This window comes from Gorilla gorilla, chromosome 7, assembly GCF_029281585.2.
Source record: "Gorilla gorilla gorilla isolate KB3781 chromosome 7, NHGRI_mGorGor1-v2.1_pri, whole genome shotgun sequence".
Classification (NCBI taxonomy): Eukaryota; Metazoa; Chordata; class Mammalia; order Primates; family Hominidae; genus Gorilla; species Gorilla gorilla.
In genome coordinates this window covers 58730696-58754084 of record NC_073231.2, presented here as the reverse complement: position 1 = coordinate 58754084, position 23389 = coordinate 58730696, and the positions used below count along the sequence as shown (strand labels likewise).

Sequence of the window (23389 nt, the reverse complement as noted above, 5' to 3'; positions counted from 1 at the left end):
GATACACAAAAACAGCATTAAAATTTGACATCCTGTTTTGTTACGGAATAGTTAGTTGATGAGGTGAAATATGAAAGCCTGATATTCTTATAACAGTCTAACTTTGTTATAAAACAAAATCTCATGCATTAGATGTCGAAATTACTTCTTTGATGCCTTTAAAAGAAAAATCACCATGTAAACACAGCATGTGATTGAAAAATCTACGGTAATATTTTAAATCTAATGAAAATGCTCATCTAATACCTGTATCATGGTGCAATCTTTCATCTTCTACTACTGGTTCACTGGAATCTAAAAAACAAAAATACACCTTTGCCAAACAGGAAAAAACCAAACACATTGCCAGACAGCATTCTAGGAGATTCATAAATTAATTATCTTCACAACTTTGCCAGATAGATGTTTTCATTATCATTTAATAAAATTTAAGCTGAATAACGTTCCACAATTTGATGCCTAAGTCAAAAAGATAGGAAAGAGTAGAACTGGGATTTGTACCCAGACTGACTTTATAGTACATCATACTGCCCTTTCAATTTTCAAATATTCTTTCCAGCACCTTACCTACAAAGACCAAAGTCTCAACGGTGGTTTGAAAAATACGTCTCCTTTTTCTCTCATCCCTCCATATGTCTCCTTTTTCACTCATCCCTCCATGTAGTATTAAACTACATTCAGACATTTCTATAAATATCTGACCAATCAAAAGTGATTATAAATACCATACAGGGATCTCTGTGTTGAATCACAATTGTTAACCCTGGAATAAAATGGCCTTGGCCACTGCCTCAATCAGAAAACACATATCAATAATTTTAACATTTACAAACCTGGATTTTCCTGCTCAGACATCATCTCTTCCATATCCTGATTATAGTCTTGTGAAACTATAAATTATGGAATAATTAGGAAATTACATCTCAAATAAGGAATACATGTAATATTCGAAACCAGAAAGACACTATTTCTAGTTATGATTGAAATGCAAAATCAAGTCATAATGATATTCAAACATGTTCACTCCTGAAACAAATAGGTATTAAGTGTGTTAAATGCCAAATGCAAAGATGAGTAAGGGGGGCCTGTCATCAACTGGTTTATACTCAAACCGCAAAACAGTAAAGTGCTGACAGATGATGTGCCCACCTCCTGTGGCCATGCCCTTTAAGGGCGCTGGCATGTGACAAAACATGATTTAGACCTTTCGTTGACTTTGTAATTGAAAGGTACAAAACATGCAATTCAATTGTATCTTTTGAACTAGTAATCCTACTGAAAATTTATCCTCAGGAACTAGGCATCAAAACACAAAAAAGTATATTCACAAAGAAATACCATAAATATAAGACATAATAAAATTATTAATTGCATATCTTGCATATATTAAATATATCATTAATAATAGATATTATGTACTTTATGATGCCCTTTTAAAGGAAGACTCACTCTAATTAAGAACAGAATTAAATTAAAATCTCACCTGTCTCTTCCACGTGGTAACTATGCTCGGTTTCTGGAAAAAAAAAAAATTAGATTGATATTTACTGCTTTTACAAAATGGTATGTATATATCCTGTATATGTACTCTGAATCTATGTTTATCATTAATTTTATTTAAAAAATTAAAAAATGGGACTATCAATTAAAAGTCTGCTTAACACTTTTATATTTCACTAGAACTACACTGTGGGATGTCTCACACATTCTCCTTCTCAGTCCACTCATCCCCACAAGGCTGACAACCACCACCCCCTGGACTAAAGAGAGAGGACAACTTAGAGTGGCACAGGCCAGGCAAGCTGTTCATTTCTAATCCACTTCACATCCCACTAGAATGTGCTATTTCCTCGACCCGTCCTACCATTTTCTAGAGCGAAAGTACAGCAACTATGGATGGGAACAGAGAAAAACAGCTGAAGAGGCTTTATACCCTTAGGGAGCTGAAGGGTAAATGTGTTGAACACTTAACCCATACACCCCAGATAGCAGAAGAGCTATCTGTCCATCACCACACTTATGACCTTGTTAATTTTATTTAATGCATATATAAAGAATAAATATTTTTATTTTCTGAGGACTTTTAACAACCAACTTTTAAGTTCAAACTGCATCTATGTCCTAATTAAAGATGAGATCAGAAAGTAAGGTTTCTGCAATTTGTGAACTTCTTAGAAGTGTTTCTTCCTACTCCCAATCTGTGACTCCTAACTTTAAGAATATCAAATTCCTCATGCTTCTGTTTATTTCAGCATCTTAACTGAAATTTGTTGTAAAAGCAGCATGTAGATAGAAAAATTCTGAGCAACTGTCAATCTTACTGAGCCATTTAGGCCAAAGACTGGAGAGAAGAAGCAACAGGAAATGTGGAAATCATTTTATCAGTATCCCTACTCAGAAATTGGAAACCTTGTCCCAAAGAAATCATGACATAAATGATTACTAAAGGCAGAAAGTTCTGAAGCTAGTCTATAAGTGCTTATTTTCAATGTGTAATGCAGCAAAAATCAATCATATAGATGTTCAAAAGGATTGTGCGCTTGTATTTTTTCACAGAAAATTATGCATTATATACAATTCTTTTGAAAACCAAACCATCCCATATTTTTATGGGAAAGTGCATTTCCTGTTCTAAACAATAGGCATGGATATAAGTTTTTGGAAATACATGTACTCATAAAGTAGGAGCTACCTGCTTCTAAAGTAATTTTCCAAAATATTTAGTATTGTGCAAAGTAGATAAACTACTTTTCATTTTTATGCTTTTAAAAAGTGTTTGCTAACTGGACACACAATGGCTCATGCCTGCAATTCCAACACTTTGGAAAGCTGAGGCAGGAGAATTGCTTGAGGCCAGGAGTTTGAGACCAGCTTGGGCAACATAAGGAGACCTTGCCACTATAAAAAATTTAAAAATTGGCAGGGCATGGTAGCATATGCCTGTGGTTCCAGCTACTCGAGAGGCTGAGGTGAGAGGACTGCTTGAGCATAGGAGGTCAAGGCTGGAGTGAGCTGTGTTCAAGCTGCTGCACTTACCAGCCATGTTGGGTAGGATTTTACAAATAAGTTGTATAAAAACACAGCTACACTGACCCACTTAGGAACTATCAACGGCTGCTTTTACGCTGTGATGGCAGAGTTGAGTAGCTGAACAGAGTCTGTACGATCCGGAAAACCTGAAATATTTACTCTCTGGCTATTTACAAAAAAAAGTTTGCCAATGCCTGGTACAGAAGCTAAGAATTGTGTTTTGCTCACTGTAATTACAGAGTTCATGTGTGAACATGAGCCTGTGATAGATTATCAAGTCCAAAATTTCATCAGTTGTTTGAATTTTATTTAACAAACAGCACCCTAAGCAGAATATAGTAAAACTAGTTTCCTGAAGTATTTGACTTACTATTTATAAGAAATTTGTATATTCTGAGTTTCCCTGAAAAGTGCTTTGAACCAAAATCAAGGTATCTATTTTAAGAAAAAATTCGCTTTAATTGAAGCTTTAAGCTTCAACTTTTAAAAATCTAAGCAAAAGTTAAATATCAGTTTTAAAGGGGTTTAAGAAAAACTTCAGTAATTAGAAGTCATGGATTATATTTTATCCTAAAACTTGAAAAGAAAGTGTTCTACCTTCATGAGATACTTCAGGTTCCAGGGTCTCAAATCTATCATCTACATCAGTCGCCATAAGAAACTCATCATCCTCTTGTTGTGGTTCTCCTGTGGGTCCATCTTCTTGTTGCAAGTCTTCTCCTTCAACTATGACAATGAACAAAGTGACACTGGCAACATACAACTGAGACATGAAAGCCCCTTGTGAAGGGCTGCCACACACCTGCTCCTGCTGCTGGGGCTTCCCCTGCCCCTCCTTTCGGCCGCTGAAGACACCATTGTCCACTCCACAGCTATTTTCTTCCTCTGGCCAAGTGCTAATCTGCCTAAGTATATGTGGTGGGGGACAGGTTTCCTCTCATTAGGATGTTACACATCAGGACAGGAAGCTTATATATTTTATTCATTATATATTCCCAGTCACCTAGGGCCATGTCTAGCTAAAGGAAGCACTCAATAAATATTTGATGAATGAATAAATGAATTCATAATTATTACTAATATATTTGCCTCTTCAATTATCCTCAGGTCAAAGAAAAGGCTACTCTATGGCCTTTTCCTGGGAATTGACATAGAATTCCAGGTAACAACTTTAAATGACTATTCAAATATTCTATAGCAAAGAGTGACTAGCCACCTATCTAAATTATATGCTAGGGCCAGGCATGGCAGCTCACGCCTATAATCCGAGCACTTTGGGAGGCTGAGGCAGGCAGATCACTTGAGGTCAGGAGTTCAAGACCAGCCTGGCCATCATGGTAAAAACCCATCTCTACTGAAAATACAAAAATTAGTCAGGCATGGTGGCACATGCCTGTAGTCCCAGCTACTTGGGAGGCTGAGGCAGGAGAATCGCTTGAACCTGGGGGGCAGAAGTTGCAGTTAGCCAAGATGGTGCCACTGCACTCCAGCCTGGGTGACACAGTGAGACTCTGTCTCAAAATAAATAAATAAATAAATAAATTAAATTAAATTAAAAATAAATAAAAATATATTATATGCTAGGTCACAGGTTTACCTGAATCATACTATGCATTCAAATGTTCCTATTAGGCTTCAAGTTATGCAAAGATGCCCACTTTCTCTTCTGTGATTAACTTCTATGATATATTGAACTGCTCTGCTTCTTTTGTGTAGAGGTTGGACATGTTACATTATTCCACTGCAACATGGTTAAGACTGGGTATTGCATCCCAATGTAACTTGACCTGGCTTCCAGCAGAGTATCTCCTGTGTATAATACTCTAAAGAAAGTGAATGGGCAGGACTTGGCTTTGCAGTGCAGCTCAGGGATTAGGAGGAGTATAGGGTCCGGATGCATGGCTGTAGATTCAGGCTCTTCCATACCAGCTGGGTGACTGTGGGCAAATTACTTAACTACTCTGTGCCACAGATTTCCCTCCCATAAAATGGGAATAATATCTATTTGTAACATTGTTATGAAGATTAAAACACTTGGAAAAATGCCTGGCCCTAAGTATTTAGGTGTCATTATCATCATTATTACAGTAATAACAACATTGTCATTTGTAGTGCTACTGAATCCCCCTACCCCGCAACCCCAGCCCAGACTGCAAGAAGCCTTCCTTAGTTACTCTCCCTTTAGCGTGGCAAGGCAATGCTCTCAGGTGTTAGAGAATCAGGCAGGCCTATTTATGTTGATGCTATTTGTTTTCTGTCTTCTCCTCATAGCTTGCAATACTGTTTTTCCTCATTTCAGATTTTCTGCTATTCAGCAAATCACCAATTTGAATTTCTGCTACAAATTTTACTTCTCTTTTTATTTTTATCATATTCCTCTTTCCTTATTCTTCTTTCATTCTATCCAGTGAAATCTGATGATTTTTACACTAGCAGGATTTAGCTTTCATATGCGGTTGTTCAGTGGAAGTATTCCTGTTTTCTGTATCGAAACCAGTCTAACATTGAACACTATCTTTGAGTCTCCAATGCTCAGTGACAGCCTATCATGAAAAATTTCCTAAGGGGTCACAAGACTCTAGGCATGGCCAAGCCCTCTGCAGCTGTTATATCCTCCCTGTGAAGCAGGTACTGGTACCCTACTTTGAAAGAGGAAGAACTTGAAAAACTGTGCTAAAGCCACATGGCTAATCAATGGCAGATACAGGACCTGAATCCAGTTGTGAATGCACCATGATGGGAGCAGGGAGGTTATGCTCAGTCTGAAAGATGTGATTGGGCAGGGGTGGGAAACACATCTCAGCAAAAGATATACCAGGTGCAGGGGTGCCAAAGCAGTGATAGGCTTGGCAATTACAAGGAAAAGAGAGGTCAGCTGGGCTAGAGAAAAGTCACTGAAGGGGAAAAAGAGGCTGGGATCAGACAAGGCACAACTGGCTGGGCCACATTAAGCACAGGTTATAGAGGAGCAAGTATGGAAACAGGGAGACCCAGCTGGATGCTACTATGCTACTGCAACAGTCATGGCAAGAAGCCACGGTCACACCGAGGCCCTAGAGAGCCAAAATCAGCGCTGGGGCAATGCTGACAGGATTTGCTGATGGATTAGATGTGAGGAGAGAAGAAAAATCAAAGAAAACTCTCGAGTTTTCAAGTTAAGCAAGTAAGAGGGTAGGAGGACCATTAACTAAAATATAAAAGACTAGCATAAGCAATCTGGGGAGAACTGGGGTGAGGAGGAGCTATGGGGTGTGGGAAGAATCATGAGTTCTTTAAGTCTGAAACACCCATAAGACATCCAAATGGAGATGCCAAGTATGCAGTTAGGTAAACCTAGAGTTTAGATGAGCAATGAGGGCTGCAGCTATATATTTAAAAGTTATCAACATACAAAGAATATTTATAGCCATGGGCCATAAATATGATTTTCTAAATGTGATTAAAGAAAAGAAAAGTCCAAGAAGGAGGCTGTGGCCAGAACATGGTGCTAGACTTGACTACTTCCCTCTTTTGGCTGCCTGCCCACCCCCCACCACCTAAACATCTTAGGGTTCTTTCTATTTCTCTCCATCCCCTCCTTTGGCTGAGGCAAGTTTGCTACCATCCTGAATTCCACTGTTACCTGCACAACCTCCATCTCATCTCCCAGCTGCACTCTTGCATCCCCCCATGCATTTTTCATGCTACAGACAGAAGGCAAAACACTCCTAAATACCTTCCCCAATGGCTTCAGTTACTCTTAGAATCAAGTAAAAAATACCCTTTTTCTCATGACTCTCCACCTACATATTCCACGTGCCAGCCATTCTGAACTACTTTCAGGTCCTTTCCTGTCTCTGGGATATGCCTTCTGCTTAAAACACTCACCACCAGCACTGGCCTGGTGAAGGTCTACACCAGCCTCTTCTGACCCCTCTTCTGAGTAAGACCTAAAGAGCATCCCGTATTTTATTACCATGACAGCACTTACCCCATTATATTTAAATCACTTATTTATTTAGATTGGATTTTCCTTCTGTTAAGTTAAAGTTGGGGTGCGGTGGGGAAGGAAGGCTTGAGGAAGGGGAAGCCTGCACTTGCTCATATAGGCCCATGAGTGGCTTTCCAGGCTGCAAAGAAGCTAGAAATAAAGGCATACAGGCTCCTACACCCCTAGCATCCACTGGCAAAAAACAGTTTAAACTATAGGGCATTGTTTGTTTTTAAGAAACGTTATTTTATTTTCCTTTAGGCCACCCTTGGATCACACCAAAGCATCAGGAGAATCAGGATTCCAGAACATCCTGCCCACTCCACAATCCCTTCATGAGATACGTTTTGGGATCACAATCTCTGCTTTTATCAAGGGATGCTTCAAGAAGCAGCCTTATAAAACCTTAAAACGTTAGTTCCTCGGTTATTACTTAGTATCCTCTACACAGAGCTCCCCATGAAAAATTTTTAAATTTAAGTACTGGGAAAATGTTTTACATTCTCACGTTTTTTTCCCCGTCTGCTTAGTGCAACCTATGTAATTAAAAGTGTCATCATTTTTGTTGTGGTGACCAGCCAACCATGAAGCAAAATCGAGGTGGAGCACAACACCTGGATGAGCCCGACCGTGGGCCTGTGTCCCACTTTCCTCCTCTCCATCCTCCCCTTCTGTTCCTGATGGATCACTGTTTTCAATCTGTTCATTCTCATTTATTCCCACCAGTTCTCTCTTAGATGTATGCAGTGAGTTCCTCCACGGTGAAGTAGAATAAAGTAAGTTTAGTGCTATTTCAAAAACAACACCTGCTATCTAACTTTGAATTCAAAAACTTTTTAAAAAACACAAACACCCAATTAACCTTTAAATTTTAAAACAAATGTCCAAGTCATTTTACATAACTAAGCGTTATTTTAGTAACTCAAAACAAAGAGCAGATTTTAATTCATACCATGTTCTGCATGTACCATTTCATGGAGAAGGGACTGAATTTGTTCTTTTGCTTCATCTTCGATATTCTGGGGTTCTAAAATAATTGCAAAACATAGCTAAGTAGAAAAGCTCAAACATTAACATGGACCCCTAACACTCAAATATGACATTGGTGCATACACATTAAAATGAATATGTTTGACTAAGCAACTCTGCATGCCTTCTCTGTCAGCTTACATTTTTTTGTTCTGTGTTGGCAAACACGGTAGATATGTAAAATTTGTTTTATTCTGTCAACAGACTTAAGCATTAAAATACTTTCAATAAGATTTTTAAAGAAAGAAAACTCAGGCTCAGATTTGTATTTAAAAAAAGAGCCTTATTAAAAGCAAAATGACTTGTTTCTAATTAATAAAATTCGCAATAATGATAAAATAAAGTGGGAAGAACAAAGCTTTCATAAAGGGAAATAGTTGGAAATAAAGACAGAAATGTGGAAGACAAGGTCAATACAGATTGAAGTATCTGGTCAACCATTACCTATCTTCCCTGAGCGGAGAAAGGGCACTCCTGCAGGTGAGAGGACTGAATACTCAGAGGTAGCCGACTGCTCTCACTCAGGTTTGTCAGGAAGTGTCAGTAGAAAACCTTACATTGTAACTGACAATCCTTTCAGCTTTGGAGAACCACATCTGACACTGAGATCCATAAATTCAAATAAATTGAATTACAAAAGTAAACATAAATGATGACATTCCAAAAACACTGTGGTGCTTATCAGATTATTAGATTTAACTGCAACATCACACAATGAACAAGAAGCTGTAACTATATTGATACTAAGTTCTCTAATAAATATAATCTATGTTCAGTGAATAAAAGTAGCACTACACTTGGTATCATAAATGCTGTCATGTGAGATAATGCCAGTGACATCAGTTGTGTCAAAGAGCTAATCTTCCATGACAAAAAATAGAAAGTTAATTTAGACTTCAGGAAGGAAAAGAGTTTAAATGTAATATCTACTATGCTAATCACACTACAAAATCATTTCCAAAGCATAAAAATGCCTATTTTTAATAAATGTTTATATTTCACAAGCCATTTATATATGTAGTCTTGTGCTATTATAGAGTCTGCCAATCGCCATCCTCTCTCACAAAGCCTAAGATAGCTTCCTAACTGGATTCCCAGGTTCATAACTGCTGAAATCACCATCCAAAGAATATAATTTGAGTTACTAGAAGTGGAGGGTGGTGCACTCTGCTCACTCTTTAATGGCTATCTTTGCCCAAACTGGTGAAAGTCTCAGTTCCTAGGAGCAGAATATAATACCTCCACAACTGAGTCCTCACACACTTCTCCAGAATCATCTGCTACCAGCACTGGCTTTGAACTTAGTGAGGACTCCATGCTATTTCAACTTTCCATAATTTTGCAAATACTCCTTCTCTCCTCTGGAGGGGATTGGAAAATGCAGAAGCTGGAGTGTAATGGGTTAAAAAAATGAATGAAAATAAGGTAAAAAAGTAATTGTGGATTCTTCTTTCAAAATCGTGGCTATTGTAGAGGGGAGAGGGATTAGATGGCAGAAAAAAGAAATGTGGGGGTCAAGAGGGGTTTTATTTTAGTACAAAGTAAAATTTGAGGTGCTAAATCCAAACACACATTAAATTATAAAACTTTCTGAAAGTTACTGTCTATTCTGCAGCTATGGTATGATCATAGCAATTCTACAGGAATGAGAGAGAATACATTGTCCTAGGATTAAAAATTCAACAAATAACAAAACTCAGAGCAACATATTGGCCTTAAAGGAAAAAAAATCAAATATTATTCCTCAGCACACAGTGAAAAAATCAGCCAAAGTACCATTTGGATTCAGTACTTAAGTTTTCAGTAAATATGTAGTGTCATTCCTTAAACTTTCAATAGGTGGCATAAGAAAACCAGAGATTTAGAGACTGTATTAGATTTACTAACTTATTAAAATATTTCATGACTTTCCTACCTATAGTCATAGGCTTTGGGGTAACTACGGAGATGCTTGATTTATGAACCCATGTGGACACAAAACAGGCTCCATAGATGACCACAGGGAGGTTTGGGAAGTCTTTTAAAATAAACGAGACCCTCATGTAAAAAAGACTGAGAAAACACTAGATCTACTCTATTAAATCACGTGACAAATGATAACACTAGTGTAGAATTGTGTGTATTTTTACTTTCAAGGCAATATAGTACAGTAGTGCTGGAATTGGAATCAAGAAACAACATTCAGTTCATGACGTTCCTAAATGCGTGGTTTTGGACAAAGAACAACTGTCTGCCTTAGAGCTGATCTTAAAAATTAAAATTATCCTGTGCCAATTTCTACTAGAAAAATACTACATAATTTCAGAAGAGAAAAAAAGTAGTTAATTATTCTGTAAATGATGTGAAACGAATTCCAGGTAAAACGTGATTCTGTAAATGCGGATACCTGTCAGGCTCTGGCACAAACTGGGCGAGACTCGAGGATGAGGACAAGCTTACCTGCCTCCACAGGAACCTGCTCCTCGGGCTCAGTGTGTGGCTCAGCCTCTTCTCGCGGGACTGCTGGCTCTGAAGTAGATCTCTCTTTAAGTCCTGCATTTTTTTATTCACAAAGTTAACTTGAGTTTTTGTGGGGTTTTCTGTCACATTAAACCAGGAAAAATAATATTTTCAAACATTTAATTAATAGTGCTGCTAATTAATAGTTTCTAAAATTGTATGCTTAAAAAGTGAGGTAGGAAAACAGTTTGCTCTTCAACTTCACATGAGCCTTGAATATATCTCTTTGTCTTAGTTAGCTTTTCACTTCAAATTAAAACAAAATCATTGTTTAAATGTTCATGAATCTCTAAAATAGTCATGTCTAAACCTGCCAAAAGTTCAATATCAGTTCAAGCTCCTTCTGTTTTCATAAGCGATTAATTCCTAAGTCCTGCAGTTTGAATTCAGCAATGAGGCAACTAAAATGCACTTGAACTGTCTGTTATTCAGGTACACTCGATGTTTTCACTTATATAATTATTTATTCTACTTGAAAAAGTTAAAAAGAAAAAGAAATCATACATAACTATTTATTATCTTCTAAAGGAAACCCCTACAAGTAATCATATTATTCTATAACAGCTAAAATATATGAAAATTTAAAAGTTCTTCTCCCTTTTACAAGTCCTAATAAGACAGCAGGGTATGTTAACATGAAACTGATTTTAAAGTCAAGGCCAGTCTAAAATCTATTATATTAACTTAGTTATTTGAAGTTATTTGATATTTTGTATGTGGAACATTAAAATAGGTCCTCAATTAAATCCAAGTATTTAGAAAACAGCTAAATTCAAGAGTTCAAAGATTCCGTTTGCTGATCCTGGACTCCTCCTGACCTCATCAAGAATCTCCTACTAAGAGTAGTCACTGTGCATGGACAGCCTGCGGCAGGAAGGTCAAGGTGATGTGAAGGGCAGTGTTCTAATCTTAAGCAGCTCTGTGCAGCTCATGTATGCACACTAATGTGGTCTGGAAAATTTTCATTTCGATGTATTACTCTTCTTTTTTATTATTTTTCCTATGTCTCTTCATGTTTCTTTTATTGACAAAAACATACTCCCACATTCCTCTTCCCAAATCTTAAAAGAAACAGAGACAGATACACAGGACCCTGCCACATCACTTACATTTCCTCTAGTTACCATTTGCAACATTATTTCCACACAAAACTCACCACTAGTACACCTGACACCAACACATACAGTTGTGTTCTATACCTAAGTTACCTCTAACTGTAAGACAGGCTGCAAAGGGATTATACACAGGTCCTAATTGTAGTTCAAGTTCAGGGAGGAGGGGGTGGAGATGAAGGCCTAGTAAAAGACATCACATTTCAAATTCAAATTTAGGGCCGCCCTCCCTTTTACCATTTAAATAATCATTTTTACATCCCTCAACTGTTAATGGAACAGGTATGGAATGATTCATTGCCAAGTTCTGCTGAATGAATGGGAAAAAGCTTAAGAATCTCAAGAATCAAGTAATTTATCTTTGCACACTCAGCACCTCAGCTAACAACACTTGGCACATAGCAATTGCTCAATGAACACTTGTTGAAGGGCTGAATACACCCAGTGGTGTGACTACTCTGCTAAGTCTAAATGGCTGTGGAGATTCCCTGTAGGGCAAGGGCTTCTTAGGTGCACTCCAGTAGCTGAGTAGAAGAGGGAAGGGGGCTCACATTAGTACTTCTCTACTCCTATGTACCAGAGATCCGTATTTCTGCTCCAGCATCCACCATTTCAGTGCCATGAGTCTAGTTTGCCTGAGACACTCCCAGTTTATGTCTGCTGTCCTGAAATTATTTCACTCTCAAAACTATCTGTCTGAATGAAAAATTACAGGGTCATCCTTCACTGACCCCACTTTAGCAGGCTCTCAAACTGCATTCCGTGTGTTATACAAGCAATGAAATGTTTTCTCACCAAACAATAAAGATCTAAACTGTCTGAAAACCCCATTCTTAATGAGTTTTGAAGTTTCATTTGAAAAAAAAGTCATAATGCTACGTGTTCAAATACTACTAGTATACCAACATTCCGACATACAATGCCCCTGAGAGTCAGCTTTCTCTAACCAACTTGAACTTATTTGTCTCTAAAATTGAAATTGCAAAACATAGGAAAAACAGGAAAAAGCAAAAGCACAGAGCAAAAAATATTGATTTTTTTACCCTGTCCAAAGTGGAAGGTGTATTATAAAATTGTTATTACCTGGTGATAGCTATTTCCAGATATGAAATCAGTACAAAAAAAAATTGTAAACTTCAAAGAAGCTGAGATCATATTACTGTATCTCCTCCTCTAGACCTCTATAAACTTTTTGAAACTTAACAAAAACACATTCTAGACTATAATTGCTTTAACAACCCATATGGAAGAATTTGCCCTACAAGATTTTATTTCAGTGTTTCCAAAAAACTTTTTACCACCCAAGCTCATTTTAGTTCTAAAATTTGAGGGAAAAAGCAAGCGAAAATGAATCAAGAAAAGTAAATGCATATAAGCTCAATTCAGTCATAGGAAAGGTTTTCAAAATGAATTTATTATGAGGTACAAGTGGCAATGAAGTAGCAATGAAATAAATATTCAAAATTAGGTTATGACATGAGATGTGTCGGTTTCGATGTTCCTGGGGCTGCAGTTACCAAACTGCCAGCTTATAATGGTTGGGCAGGAAGGAAATTTATCATCTAACTAAACAAGAAGTGCGGAGGCGGCTGACTGCATCGCAGGTCAAGCTTCACCCTCAGGCTGGCAATCAGAGCTCCCCAGCTGCAAGCTTCTTTTTCAGACAAGGTGATGTCCAGAAGCAAAAGGAGCATCTCTTGCTCTGCTTCTTTCTTAGGCTTGAGGAAATCTTTTCCAGAAGCTGCCAGCAGTCTTCCTTTTCAGTGTTAATCATCAGGACTGGGGCCCACTTCCATTCCTGTGCTGCCAAGAGGAACAGGGTGTCCACAGCTGCCTTCCAGTCATTATGTATGGTGAATAGATACTGTCAGTCCACAGCAATGGCCACAACATGATTTGGAAAACACATTAATTCCCTTAAAACATACCTTGGTTTTAGTTCTTTAGGTTCATCAGATAAATTTGGAAATTATAAAACATTTGCATTTAATCACTATATAATTGCCCCTCCAATTTTAATTAAAATTAGATGAAGCTATGAAAAGCAAATGAAATCAGCACTTTAAATCAACCACTCATAGCAAATATGATAAGTGACACAAATACCCAAGCCCAGGATTAGCTTACTTTATTCACTGCTGCCCATAATGAGAAAGAATCAATATATTTCTTTCCATAAATATGCAGTAGTTGTAAACTTACTAAATTGTATGTTGTATTTAATCGTTCAACAAATATTTAGCACCTATTAATTCAAGGCATTATTCTACAGTAAATGAAAACAACACACCTACCTTCCAGGGGAGAGAGCAACTTAAAAAATAAGAAATATGAACTATTTAGAGTATATTGGATGGGGACAGATGGTACGGGGAAGACACGGAACAGGGAGCACATTAGGGAAAAGTGGGGGTGGGGACTATTCATAATACTTTGGCAAAAGGACTCACTGATAACATGTGAACAGACCCTGAAGGAAATCAGGGATGTGGCTATGTAAGTTACACGTGTGTTTCGGGTAGGGAACTGCAAGTTCAGTCATGTGTTGCTTAACAACAGCGATACATTCTGAGGAATGTGTGGAAATACATGTTGAAATGTGCCATTAGGAAATTTTACCACTGTGGGAACATTGCAGTGTGCCCAGGCAAACTTAGAAGGTATAGCCTGCCACAAACCTAGACTGTATGCAATATCCTATTGTTCCCAGGCTACAAAACTGTACAGCACGTACTGTACCGAATACTGTAGACAATTGTAACACAAAGTGTTTGTGTATCTAAACACAGAAAAGGTACAGTATAAATATGGCACTATGATCTTATGGGACCACTATCATACATGCAGTCCATCCTTAACCAAAATGATAGCATAAGGCATGTGACTGTACGAAACTCCTCAACTGGGAACATATTTGGCGCCAAGGAAAAGAAAGGTGGCTGAGGCACCAAGAGAAGTGTGCATATCAGAAAGGCCCTGGATGCTGGATCCAAGGGCTGTGACTTGAGGGAACACAAAGGATTTACTTCTCCTAAGAGTTATAAGCAAGCCACTCCCTCAACAAAACCTGGGAAACAATTATAAACTTACTTTGTTTCATAGAATTTCATACACCTAGCCCATTAAAAAGCTAAAAAGTTTTTTAAAATTAGTGTTTTAATCTTTGGTTTACTAATTCAAAGGTGTACAGATGAAAGAAAACGTGTCCTTACTAATCCAGGTTACTCCAGCTATGGTTATCTGTACTCAGGGTGAGTGCTCAGAAGTGGTACTGTTTCAATTGCAAGGAGTCTAGCAGTATAAATCAATTTATCCCAAGAATAAGGCTCATAGTTATATGAAATTTGAGAAATATTCTGGAAAATCAATACACCAGAAAGGCATGCATACTAGGTAACCACGTTAATCCTCGTTGTTGCTCCTGGCTTGTGTAATCAGTGAATACAGATCTTCCTCAGTATACCAACAGCAGTCTCGGAACTTACCAAAATTCTGAGACTACCAGGTACTCAAAGCTGCCCCATGATATGCAGTAAGAGCCATTCCAGATTCAAAGCATCTTCAAGTAACCCAAGCTGGACAGACAGATTTCAAACAGACATAAATTACAAAAGAATTAACCACTGCCAATAAGGTTCCCAAGAGCCTGGTTTCAGCACCAATGAAGGGACTCAACAAAGACTGGTGAGGGTGGACTCACTTTAACATCATGAAAAATACAGTTCAAGGACATGCAACTCAGCATGGTGTGTAAGTTCAGGCACCTGGGACAAGAGGATGCCTTTGAATTCCATTTGAATTCTATCTCAGTGTTAACCACAGCTACACTTTTTGGTTTCCACAAATGCAAAAAGGGGACAAAACAGGACCTCTAAGAAGGGCTTTAAGAATTAAATGAGAAAATTTAAATAAGTATTTTTCCAAAAATTTACCATTTCATTAATTTCTTCTAAAAAAAATCTTTACACCCCCTCCCTGCCAGTCACAGGCAACTTCCAAGGTAGTTAAAATACTGCAATTACTGAACAATCTTTTGGGTTCTTCAAAAACACACACACACGGTTTTCTTCTTCCTAATATTCTTCAACAGTATATATACACCTGAAATATTTTTAGATAATTTATTTTGTATATTCACCATTCAATAAACAAACAATGAATGCCTATTAGTGTCAGTTACTAGGATAGGTGCTCGAGATAAATCGTAGTCTGGCAGCAAAGTCCAAGAATGAGGCAAGGTGATGAGTGCAATAACTGGAGTGTGTGGGGTGCAGCCACTTGGGAGGGTCAGAGATGTCTGAGTGCAGAGGTGATGACTGGGCTGGTTCCCGTGGGAGAGACAAAGGCAGCCCACCACACAGAGCAGGAGCACATTCAGGAGCACGTTCTAGGCAGAGGGACTAGTGGGCTGTACTGACAATCGTTTCAGTCTCATTACTTTCTGTCTCAGCCCCTTGCTTATTTTGCAGCATTTCACTGGAGGGATTGCAGCCACCTCAATCTCTTGTATCCCCCATGCCTTGCCCAGTCCCCGGCATGCTGTAGATACTCAGAAATATTAGTTGAATCAATAAATGGGAACTATAGACACAGCATGTTGGTGTTATATAATTATCAAAAATAACCCAACAGCTTTAAGCATAGATCATCTCCCTCTAATAGGACACAAAAGAAGTGATACATAAGGCAAAGAAGATGGAAATGAGAGGCAGACTTCTATGATGTATGCATACCTGACTTAACATGGAGCAATAAATAGATACACAAAGTGAAATCAGATGGGGCACTAAATGAGAACAAAGAAAAAAGAAATGGATGACTTTGTGCTTTGTAAGGCTTACAGAGCTCTTGCAGAAATTGATTCCTAGGTAAAAACGATAGCCAAGGAATAAACATCCAGCTTATACAATTATATTCTTAGGCAAATGGAGAAGAAAAGATAAGACACTAAAGACTGTTATTGAGGAATCTTTCAGATTAGCCCAAGCTAGGTTTTTCATGAAAATAACCTTATGGGTCTGCTACATATCACCCATCCTTTAGTTTCCTAAACACAAAAACTTTCCTTTTAAACTGAATGGGGCAAAATGGAGAGAGCTTAACAACAAAATAAACTTTACCACCTGACATCTAAATGGCAATATTTATTATCAGGTCAACATTCTCTTATATTCTTTCAATGGTCTAAAACTATTGTTGACCAATAATTGTTTGGAATGAGATCTCTCTCTTCTCCCTAGCTTTTTTTTTTTTTTTAATTTTTAAATATAACTTCAACTTCTATTTAGATTCAAGGAGCACGTGCAAGTTTGCTGCATGGGTATATTGCATGATATTGAAATTTAGAATATGAATGATTCCATCACTCAGGTAATGAGCATAGTATCCAATAGTTAGTTTTTCAACCCTTGTCCCCTTCCCTCTCTCCCCTCTCTAGAAGTTCTAGTGTCTCCTGTTTCCATCTTTATGCCCATGAGTACCCAATGTTTAGCTCCACAGCTTCTTATTTTGAAATACCTATTTTGGCCCATCCCATTCACCTCTCTGTATTTGGGCAGGGGGAGAAGTAGGAATGGGATGGGTAGAAAAAGGGGAAACAAACTCCATCATCTGCCTGCTTTCAGTGCACCAATTCCTCCTCCTTCTGGTAGAAACACACTAACTTCCTTAGGGGACTCCAATTTTTCTTTACCCAACAGTTTAAAAGTGGGCACTCACATATCCCAGGGTGTCACCAATCACAGCTTTCTTATCTCCCACTCCATAAGGAGTAGGGTTGAAGATGAGCACACGAGACTCTGCCTGAGAAGAAAGCCAACATTCCTGAGGGTCCATAGACAGATGGATGTTGAGAACACTGTTCAAGCACCTAGATCCAGCATAAGAAAAGAAAAAAGCCAAAACTACTCCTGGGCTTTACAATTATGTGAGCCAATCCATGATTTTTGTCCATGTAAGGTATCTGAATGAATTTAACACCATGGATGTAACCAAAGAAATTCTGGAGAACATTCAGAAGTAAAACTAAATATATTCCTAATATCCCAAGGCAGAATGATAAATGCATTTTCCATAGAAACATAGTTACAATGAGAGTTGCAGAAATGGATATTAGAATTAAATCAATTTTTGTGGACCAGAGTAAAAAAAAAATCTCTGAAGACCATAAAATCTCATCTATGGAAAAATGTGTTCTGAATACAAAACAAACATAAGTTTTTCACAATTAGGCTGGTTATTAGGCTTCTCGATTGTACCATATACTTAAGGCTATAGTTTATTTCATAACTTTTTTTCTAGCCTTTATATCTTGTGTTTTCATGTTGTCACAATATTCTTTTAAAAATTAAGCATTCTTACGGCTTCACTCGTGTGCAACATTTATAATTATTTGCATTTGCCCCCTCAATGATCTCAGTAGAATAAATCAGGCTCCACTATACTCATTTCACAAAGACACATTCATTACAAAGGATAAAGGACTGAAATATTTGTTTTGCAATCTGTTGACCTAAGTAGGAATAGGAAGCACAGTTTCAGTGCTTCCAAGTTTTTAACCCCTGACTGAGACGTTTTGGTTGAGTATTACTATTCTTATTCTACCAATGATAAAGGGAAACTGAATGCCCAACCACGTGCTGGCTGTTTACACATATGCAACATTGACTGGTTCTCACAACCACCTTGAGGAACAGGCATTGTCTTCAATTTACAAATGAGGAAAACAACCATTTCCAAGGTGCATTTTACAATGGAATATTCTGAGCAATCGATTTTGAGAATTATTACCAGTGGGCATTAACAGGAGAAGAAATAATTGAGGACACAGGAGAAAGAAATCAATGTCAGGAGATAGAGCCTAAGTCACCAGATCCATTTCACGGACAATAACATCACAGTTAACTTAAAACATTTCAAATTAAAAATGACACTTGTTTACTTCTTTTCTTTTTCAATGCAAGTGTCTATGGAATCTTTATTATCCAAGTATCATTATGAGGACCTCTGAAGTTACAAACTTGCCTAGCTAAGCAGGTCATAATACAAAATATTCTCAATAAAGCAACCACCTACAGAATTAACTTAAGTAGTCCTCTGGATTAATTCAAGTGTTCATGCTGATTGATTTATATCAATTTCATCAGTCTCTCATTGTGAAATTTTGAGACGATCATCTATATACAATGCAAATTACCTATAAAATTGAAAGTCTTGTTTAAAAAAAAATTCAAAACAGTGACTACCAATGACATTAGGAATAACTAAAATTCATTCACATACGAAGCCATTAGAAAATGAAACAGAAATTAGATGACACAACAAATGACAAAAAATTTGATGATGATGTAAGTGCTTCAAAAGGAAGTATCTAAATATTAAAGGATAGAAGATCATCCTGGAAAAATTGATTAGCACTCAAATATTTTCACAAAATTGGCTATCTCTTAACAATGATTTTGCTACTAAAATGTGAAATGTTATCTTTTTCTTACAAAGTTTAAGAAAAATATGCCAATAATGTCATTTAAAAGATTTGTAATCAAGTCACAATATAATTTAAATAAAATGTTGCTAGGGGTATGGCAAAATAAACTTACATTTTCAGTACTTAATTTTCCCTTTTCAGGTCTTCCCGAAAACAGCTTCTGACTCCCAACTACTTAGTATTGTGAATTTTTTGTCCCGTTGTAGCTGGCTTATTTAAAAAGGTAACCTTTCTGGTTTTAATTATACTTAGAAAACAATATGAAGCAAACAATACAGAAATAACAACCTACTGAATAAAAAGTGTAAAACTGAGAGTGCAATGCATGATTTTAACCCTCTAATCATGACTGAAAGCTTGTTTTTAGTTGAAGCTTAAATATTATGCAGTTGGATAAAGTGTGACTTCAACTTCAACGAAAGTTAGTTGAAACATTTACAAAAAGAAAGAAAAGAGAAGGGGAAAAGAAGAGAGAAGGGAAAAAATAAATCAAGTTCTAGTCTACAAGTGCTTTTAAAGGATCTTTAAATGTTTTAGTTGAGGTGTTTCAATTCTTGAGCTAACAGTCAAAGGAAAAATCAATGAGATAGCCAAAACATTTCAAAGTACTTTACTAAATAGCAATAGACAATTCTTATGTGCTTTTGATGATTAGGTTATTCCAAAATATTTTCACTCATTTGTTTAGAATTTAGTATTTATGTATTTTCTGCCACATAGCCATTGAACTTAAAAACTACGGTAAAAATTACCAGAATGCTCTCAACAAATTCACTTATAATTGTTTGCCCTTCTTCAAGAGAGAACAAAAAATCTTTAGTGAAGACAGCACTTAAAATTTTGTACATAAGTTTTAAAAAAAACATTCCGTTTATCTCAGGAGAAAAGATCTAACACGGGGATATGGTTTGAGAATCGTGTAACTTTCATATGCCTGGGGGACGTGTTCTGCTTCTTCTTCTGTCCAGTTCTCAAAGCCTCACTTTCTTGTCGCAGAAGCCCTACATTTGATGAAGTTTGAGTGGGACCCACTCAACTCCCATTCCAAAGCTTTGTGCACAGGTGTGCGCCTGGAAAGAATCACCATCCTCAACTACAAAAATGGTCCCAGATGTTCACCAGGCCTAACCAGGCCAACTGGAATTCTCTCTCCCAGAGCCATCTGCATTGGGGTTGGTAAACTAGATACTGGTCTGGAGCCTGCTGAGGGCCATCTTGGTTATCAAGTGGTAGCATCTCCAAATAGAATAACTCAGGCAGAAACCAGCACAGTTAAGACTTAGGAAGTGAGCTAAGAGGAAAAAGAACTCTGATTCCAGGTCTAGACTTGAGATCTAGTCATCTGAAGTTAGTGCCCTGTATCTGCCAAACAAAGCAGCCGTAGAATTCCCTTTTTGGTTTACAATGTTCTTGTAATGTGTAAAAATGGCAAAATACTGACTAGTCAAAACATAAAACTCCAAGTTATCAGGTTACAATATCTTCAGGCCTTAATTTTTAAGCAATAAATAACAGGATTATATTAGAGATATTAGATATTCTCTAGGATTTCTTTTCTGTTGTATAATTCTATTGAGTTGAAATTTCTGTCAACTAAATGTCGTAAAGTATTTGACTTTAAATAGTAAAAGGCGTTAACCTAAGAAAAAGGTGTCCAATACATTTAGAAATATTTACACTTAAACATACTCATTTCTGAGTTGAAATATCTTTAATTAGGTCAAAAATCTCATTTTTAAGATCTTCATAAAAAAGTAAATAAATATGTTTTAAAAAATAAAATCTTAGTGGTAGCATTTTTGATTGTTGTTAATAAGGTTAACATTAAGAGAATCAAAAATGCTACCACAGAGATTTTATCATTATCAACTAACTGCATTTCACAGTAGTCACAATTAGATATTTAATATTTGAGGCACAGAATAGTACAAACCATTTGTAGAATTAATTTCTCACTAAAACTTCACTTTTATATTAAATGTTTCCTGAGGTGCTAAATTCTGATCTCTAGTGAAGAGATTACATTTGCAATTCCTTAGAAATGGTAAACAATAATGACACAATCAAATATGAAAAATGTATGCCATTCAACCAAAATAATGGAAAAAAAGTGTGATATAAAATGAAAGTACATCCTAATCTGAAATAATTAAAACCTTTCTATAGTTATTCTAAGACTATAAAGGTATCATAAATAAAAGTGTTCTGAAACTGTTCTTCTAAATACAATTCTCCCCTTTATTCATGGCTATGGCCACAGTTCTCGGAGCAGTGTATGTGGCACATGGTAAGCACTAAGTATGTACTGGATGATGGGAGAAGGGTGAGGTTGTTGTAGGGAGGTCAGGAGTGAGAAGCATGCAGGAGTGAGGGGCAGTGGTGAGGTGAGGAGTGAAGGAAAGGAGAGAGTAAAAGACTTGGGGAGGGAGACTAGAAAAGGGGAGATAAGAGGGAAAAGGGGAAGGAGAACCCATGAAAAGCCCGAGGAACGGCCCCCTGAAAGGCTGCGGGAGGGCTGGGAGGGCTGGAGAGGAGGGAAGGTGGTGGCACATGAGCCTGGGGAGGTGTCCACGAAAGAGAAAAACAGGGAAGCAGGAAGGGGAAGGAGGGAAGAAAACAACAAGCAAATCCATCTCCCTGAGTATTTAGCACACTTGAAAAAGTTACAAGGCATTATGCATAGAAATAACATTTAAAATCTTAATATTCTTATTTAACGTCAATGAAAGTATTCAGTATATTAATCCATAAAAATTCATGATACATATATTTGTCTGAATACATGATCAATAAATAGAAGTTATTACATCATATTCTATGACATTTTAAAAATGTTTTTACATTTAGAAGTATGAGACGGTATATTTAAATTTCAGGTAATTTACTTGCTGAGCACCAATGATACATTCAATGGCTAATTTACACACCCTCACCAATCAGAGCAATATTACATTTTCCATGCTTTTTTGTAACAAATTGCAATCTGGAACATGACCATGTTCTGGGATGATGATGCCAGAGCTTTAGTAGTTTCTTTTCTGGGTATTTCCCTTTGTTAAGTGTGCATATCTGGTAGAACTTCTACTTTCCTTTCTGTCATCTTTGTCTCTGGATGCCATTTTACTAGAAACATCCTTTATATTTGTTGATTTTTTCCTATTTTCCTTGGTTTTAGCACTTTTTTCTAGGTCCACTTTCTCTTTTTCTCTGTCCTTTTTACCCTTAGGAGACTCCTTCCTGGATAGGTCTGCATCAGCAATTTTCTTATCCTTTCGGACATCCTCTTTCTTCCCCTTTTTTCTCTCTTCATTCTTACTTTCCTTCCTTGACTCAGGTTTCTCTTTCTCCTTCTTGAGCTCTTCTTTAGTGAGTTCTTTAACTTTCAGATTTTCCAATTAAAGGAAAAAATGTTTATTGACAGGATCTCTTAATCACAGAACAGGAAGTTAGTGAAAAGGTATTCTCTTTTTATCTCTCCACACACAGGAAATGCACATTCAGAAAGTTACTTTAATTCACTAGTCTTTATGGTGGCTAAAAATAGGTGCAAATCTCTATCAAATATCAACTATTAAAAAATGCTAGAAGCTTGTCATATTTTCCATCTTGAAATATAGTATGACTTGTCTTAAAACATTAACATGCAATATTATAAAATTGAGGGCACCACGAAGGCAGTGCTTTACACAAAGTATTAACTCACACTTTGTAACTATAATTAAAGGAACACTGGCAACGTAAGAACAAATTTTTCATAATTTGTAAGAATATATACAAAGATAATTTAAAATGTTTAGCTCAAACAAAAACATATGTCCTTAAAATACACGTGCTTCTTTGAAGACAAATATACGTAAATAACATTAAATATAATTTCATTTTCTTAATTAGGAAAAAATTGTCATGTGTATGACATTTTTAAATCATTATCTGTAGTATTTAAAAGGAAAAATTAGAATTCTCTTTCTGCTTATATTCATCATGAAATCAGTATTCCTTTAAGTATGTTTCCCTGTTAATTCATGTAGAGCCACTCAAGCTAACACGCGTCTTCTAGTTCATTGGGTTGAGAGAGCAATTAAATGAAACACACAGCTAATTCCAAATCTCATGGAAGGTATTGCTTTCAACTTGCTTTACATGGTAATAAAGCAGTTAGCAAAAGCTCTGAATTTCATCTGTTTGTACTCTCATGAGGAAATCATAAGGTAAGGTGTTTGCAATGCCACATTTAAGCAGAAGCAACGCCACATTTAAGCAGAA

General features: G+C 36.9%; 1 protein-coding gene across 50 annotated transcripts in view; it reads right to left on the bottom strand.

Annotated features, from left to right (window-relative positions):
• Positions 1-23389, bottom strand: part of ASPH (aspartate beta-hydroxylase) — a 223649-nt gene that overhangs the window by 142124 nt on the left and 58136 nt on the right. For 27 of the 50 annotated variants that reach the window (XM_004047076.5, XM_031013986.3, XM_055349301.2 and 24 more), the window contains 6 exons: positions 10469-10561; positions 7953-8027; positions 3628-3756; positions 1484-1516; positions 834-890; positions 247-294 (listed from right to left, as the gene is read on the bottom strand). In XM_004047076.5, coding sequence (XP_004047124.5) covers positions 247-294; positions 834-890; positions 1484-1516; positions 3628-3756; positions 7953-8027; positions 10469-10561 — 435 coding nt within the window. The remainder of the gene's footprint in view (positions 1-246; positions 295-833; positions 891-1483; positions 1517-3627; positions 3757-7952; positions 8028-10468; positions 10562-23389) is intronic. The other 23 variants (XM_031013987.3, XM_055349308.2, XM_063709269.1 and 20 more) reach the window with 1 other exon arrangement.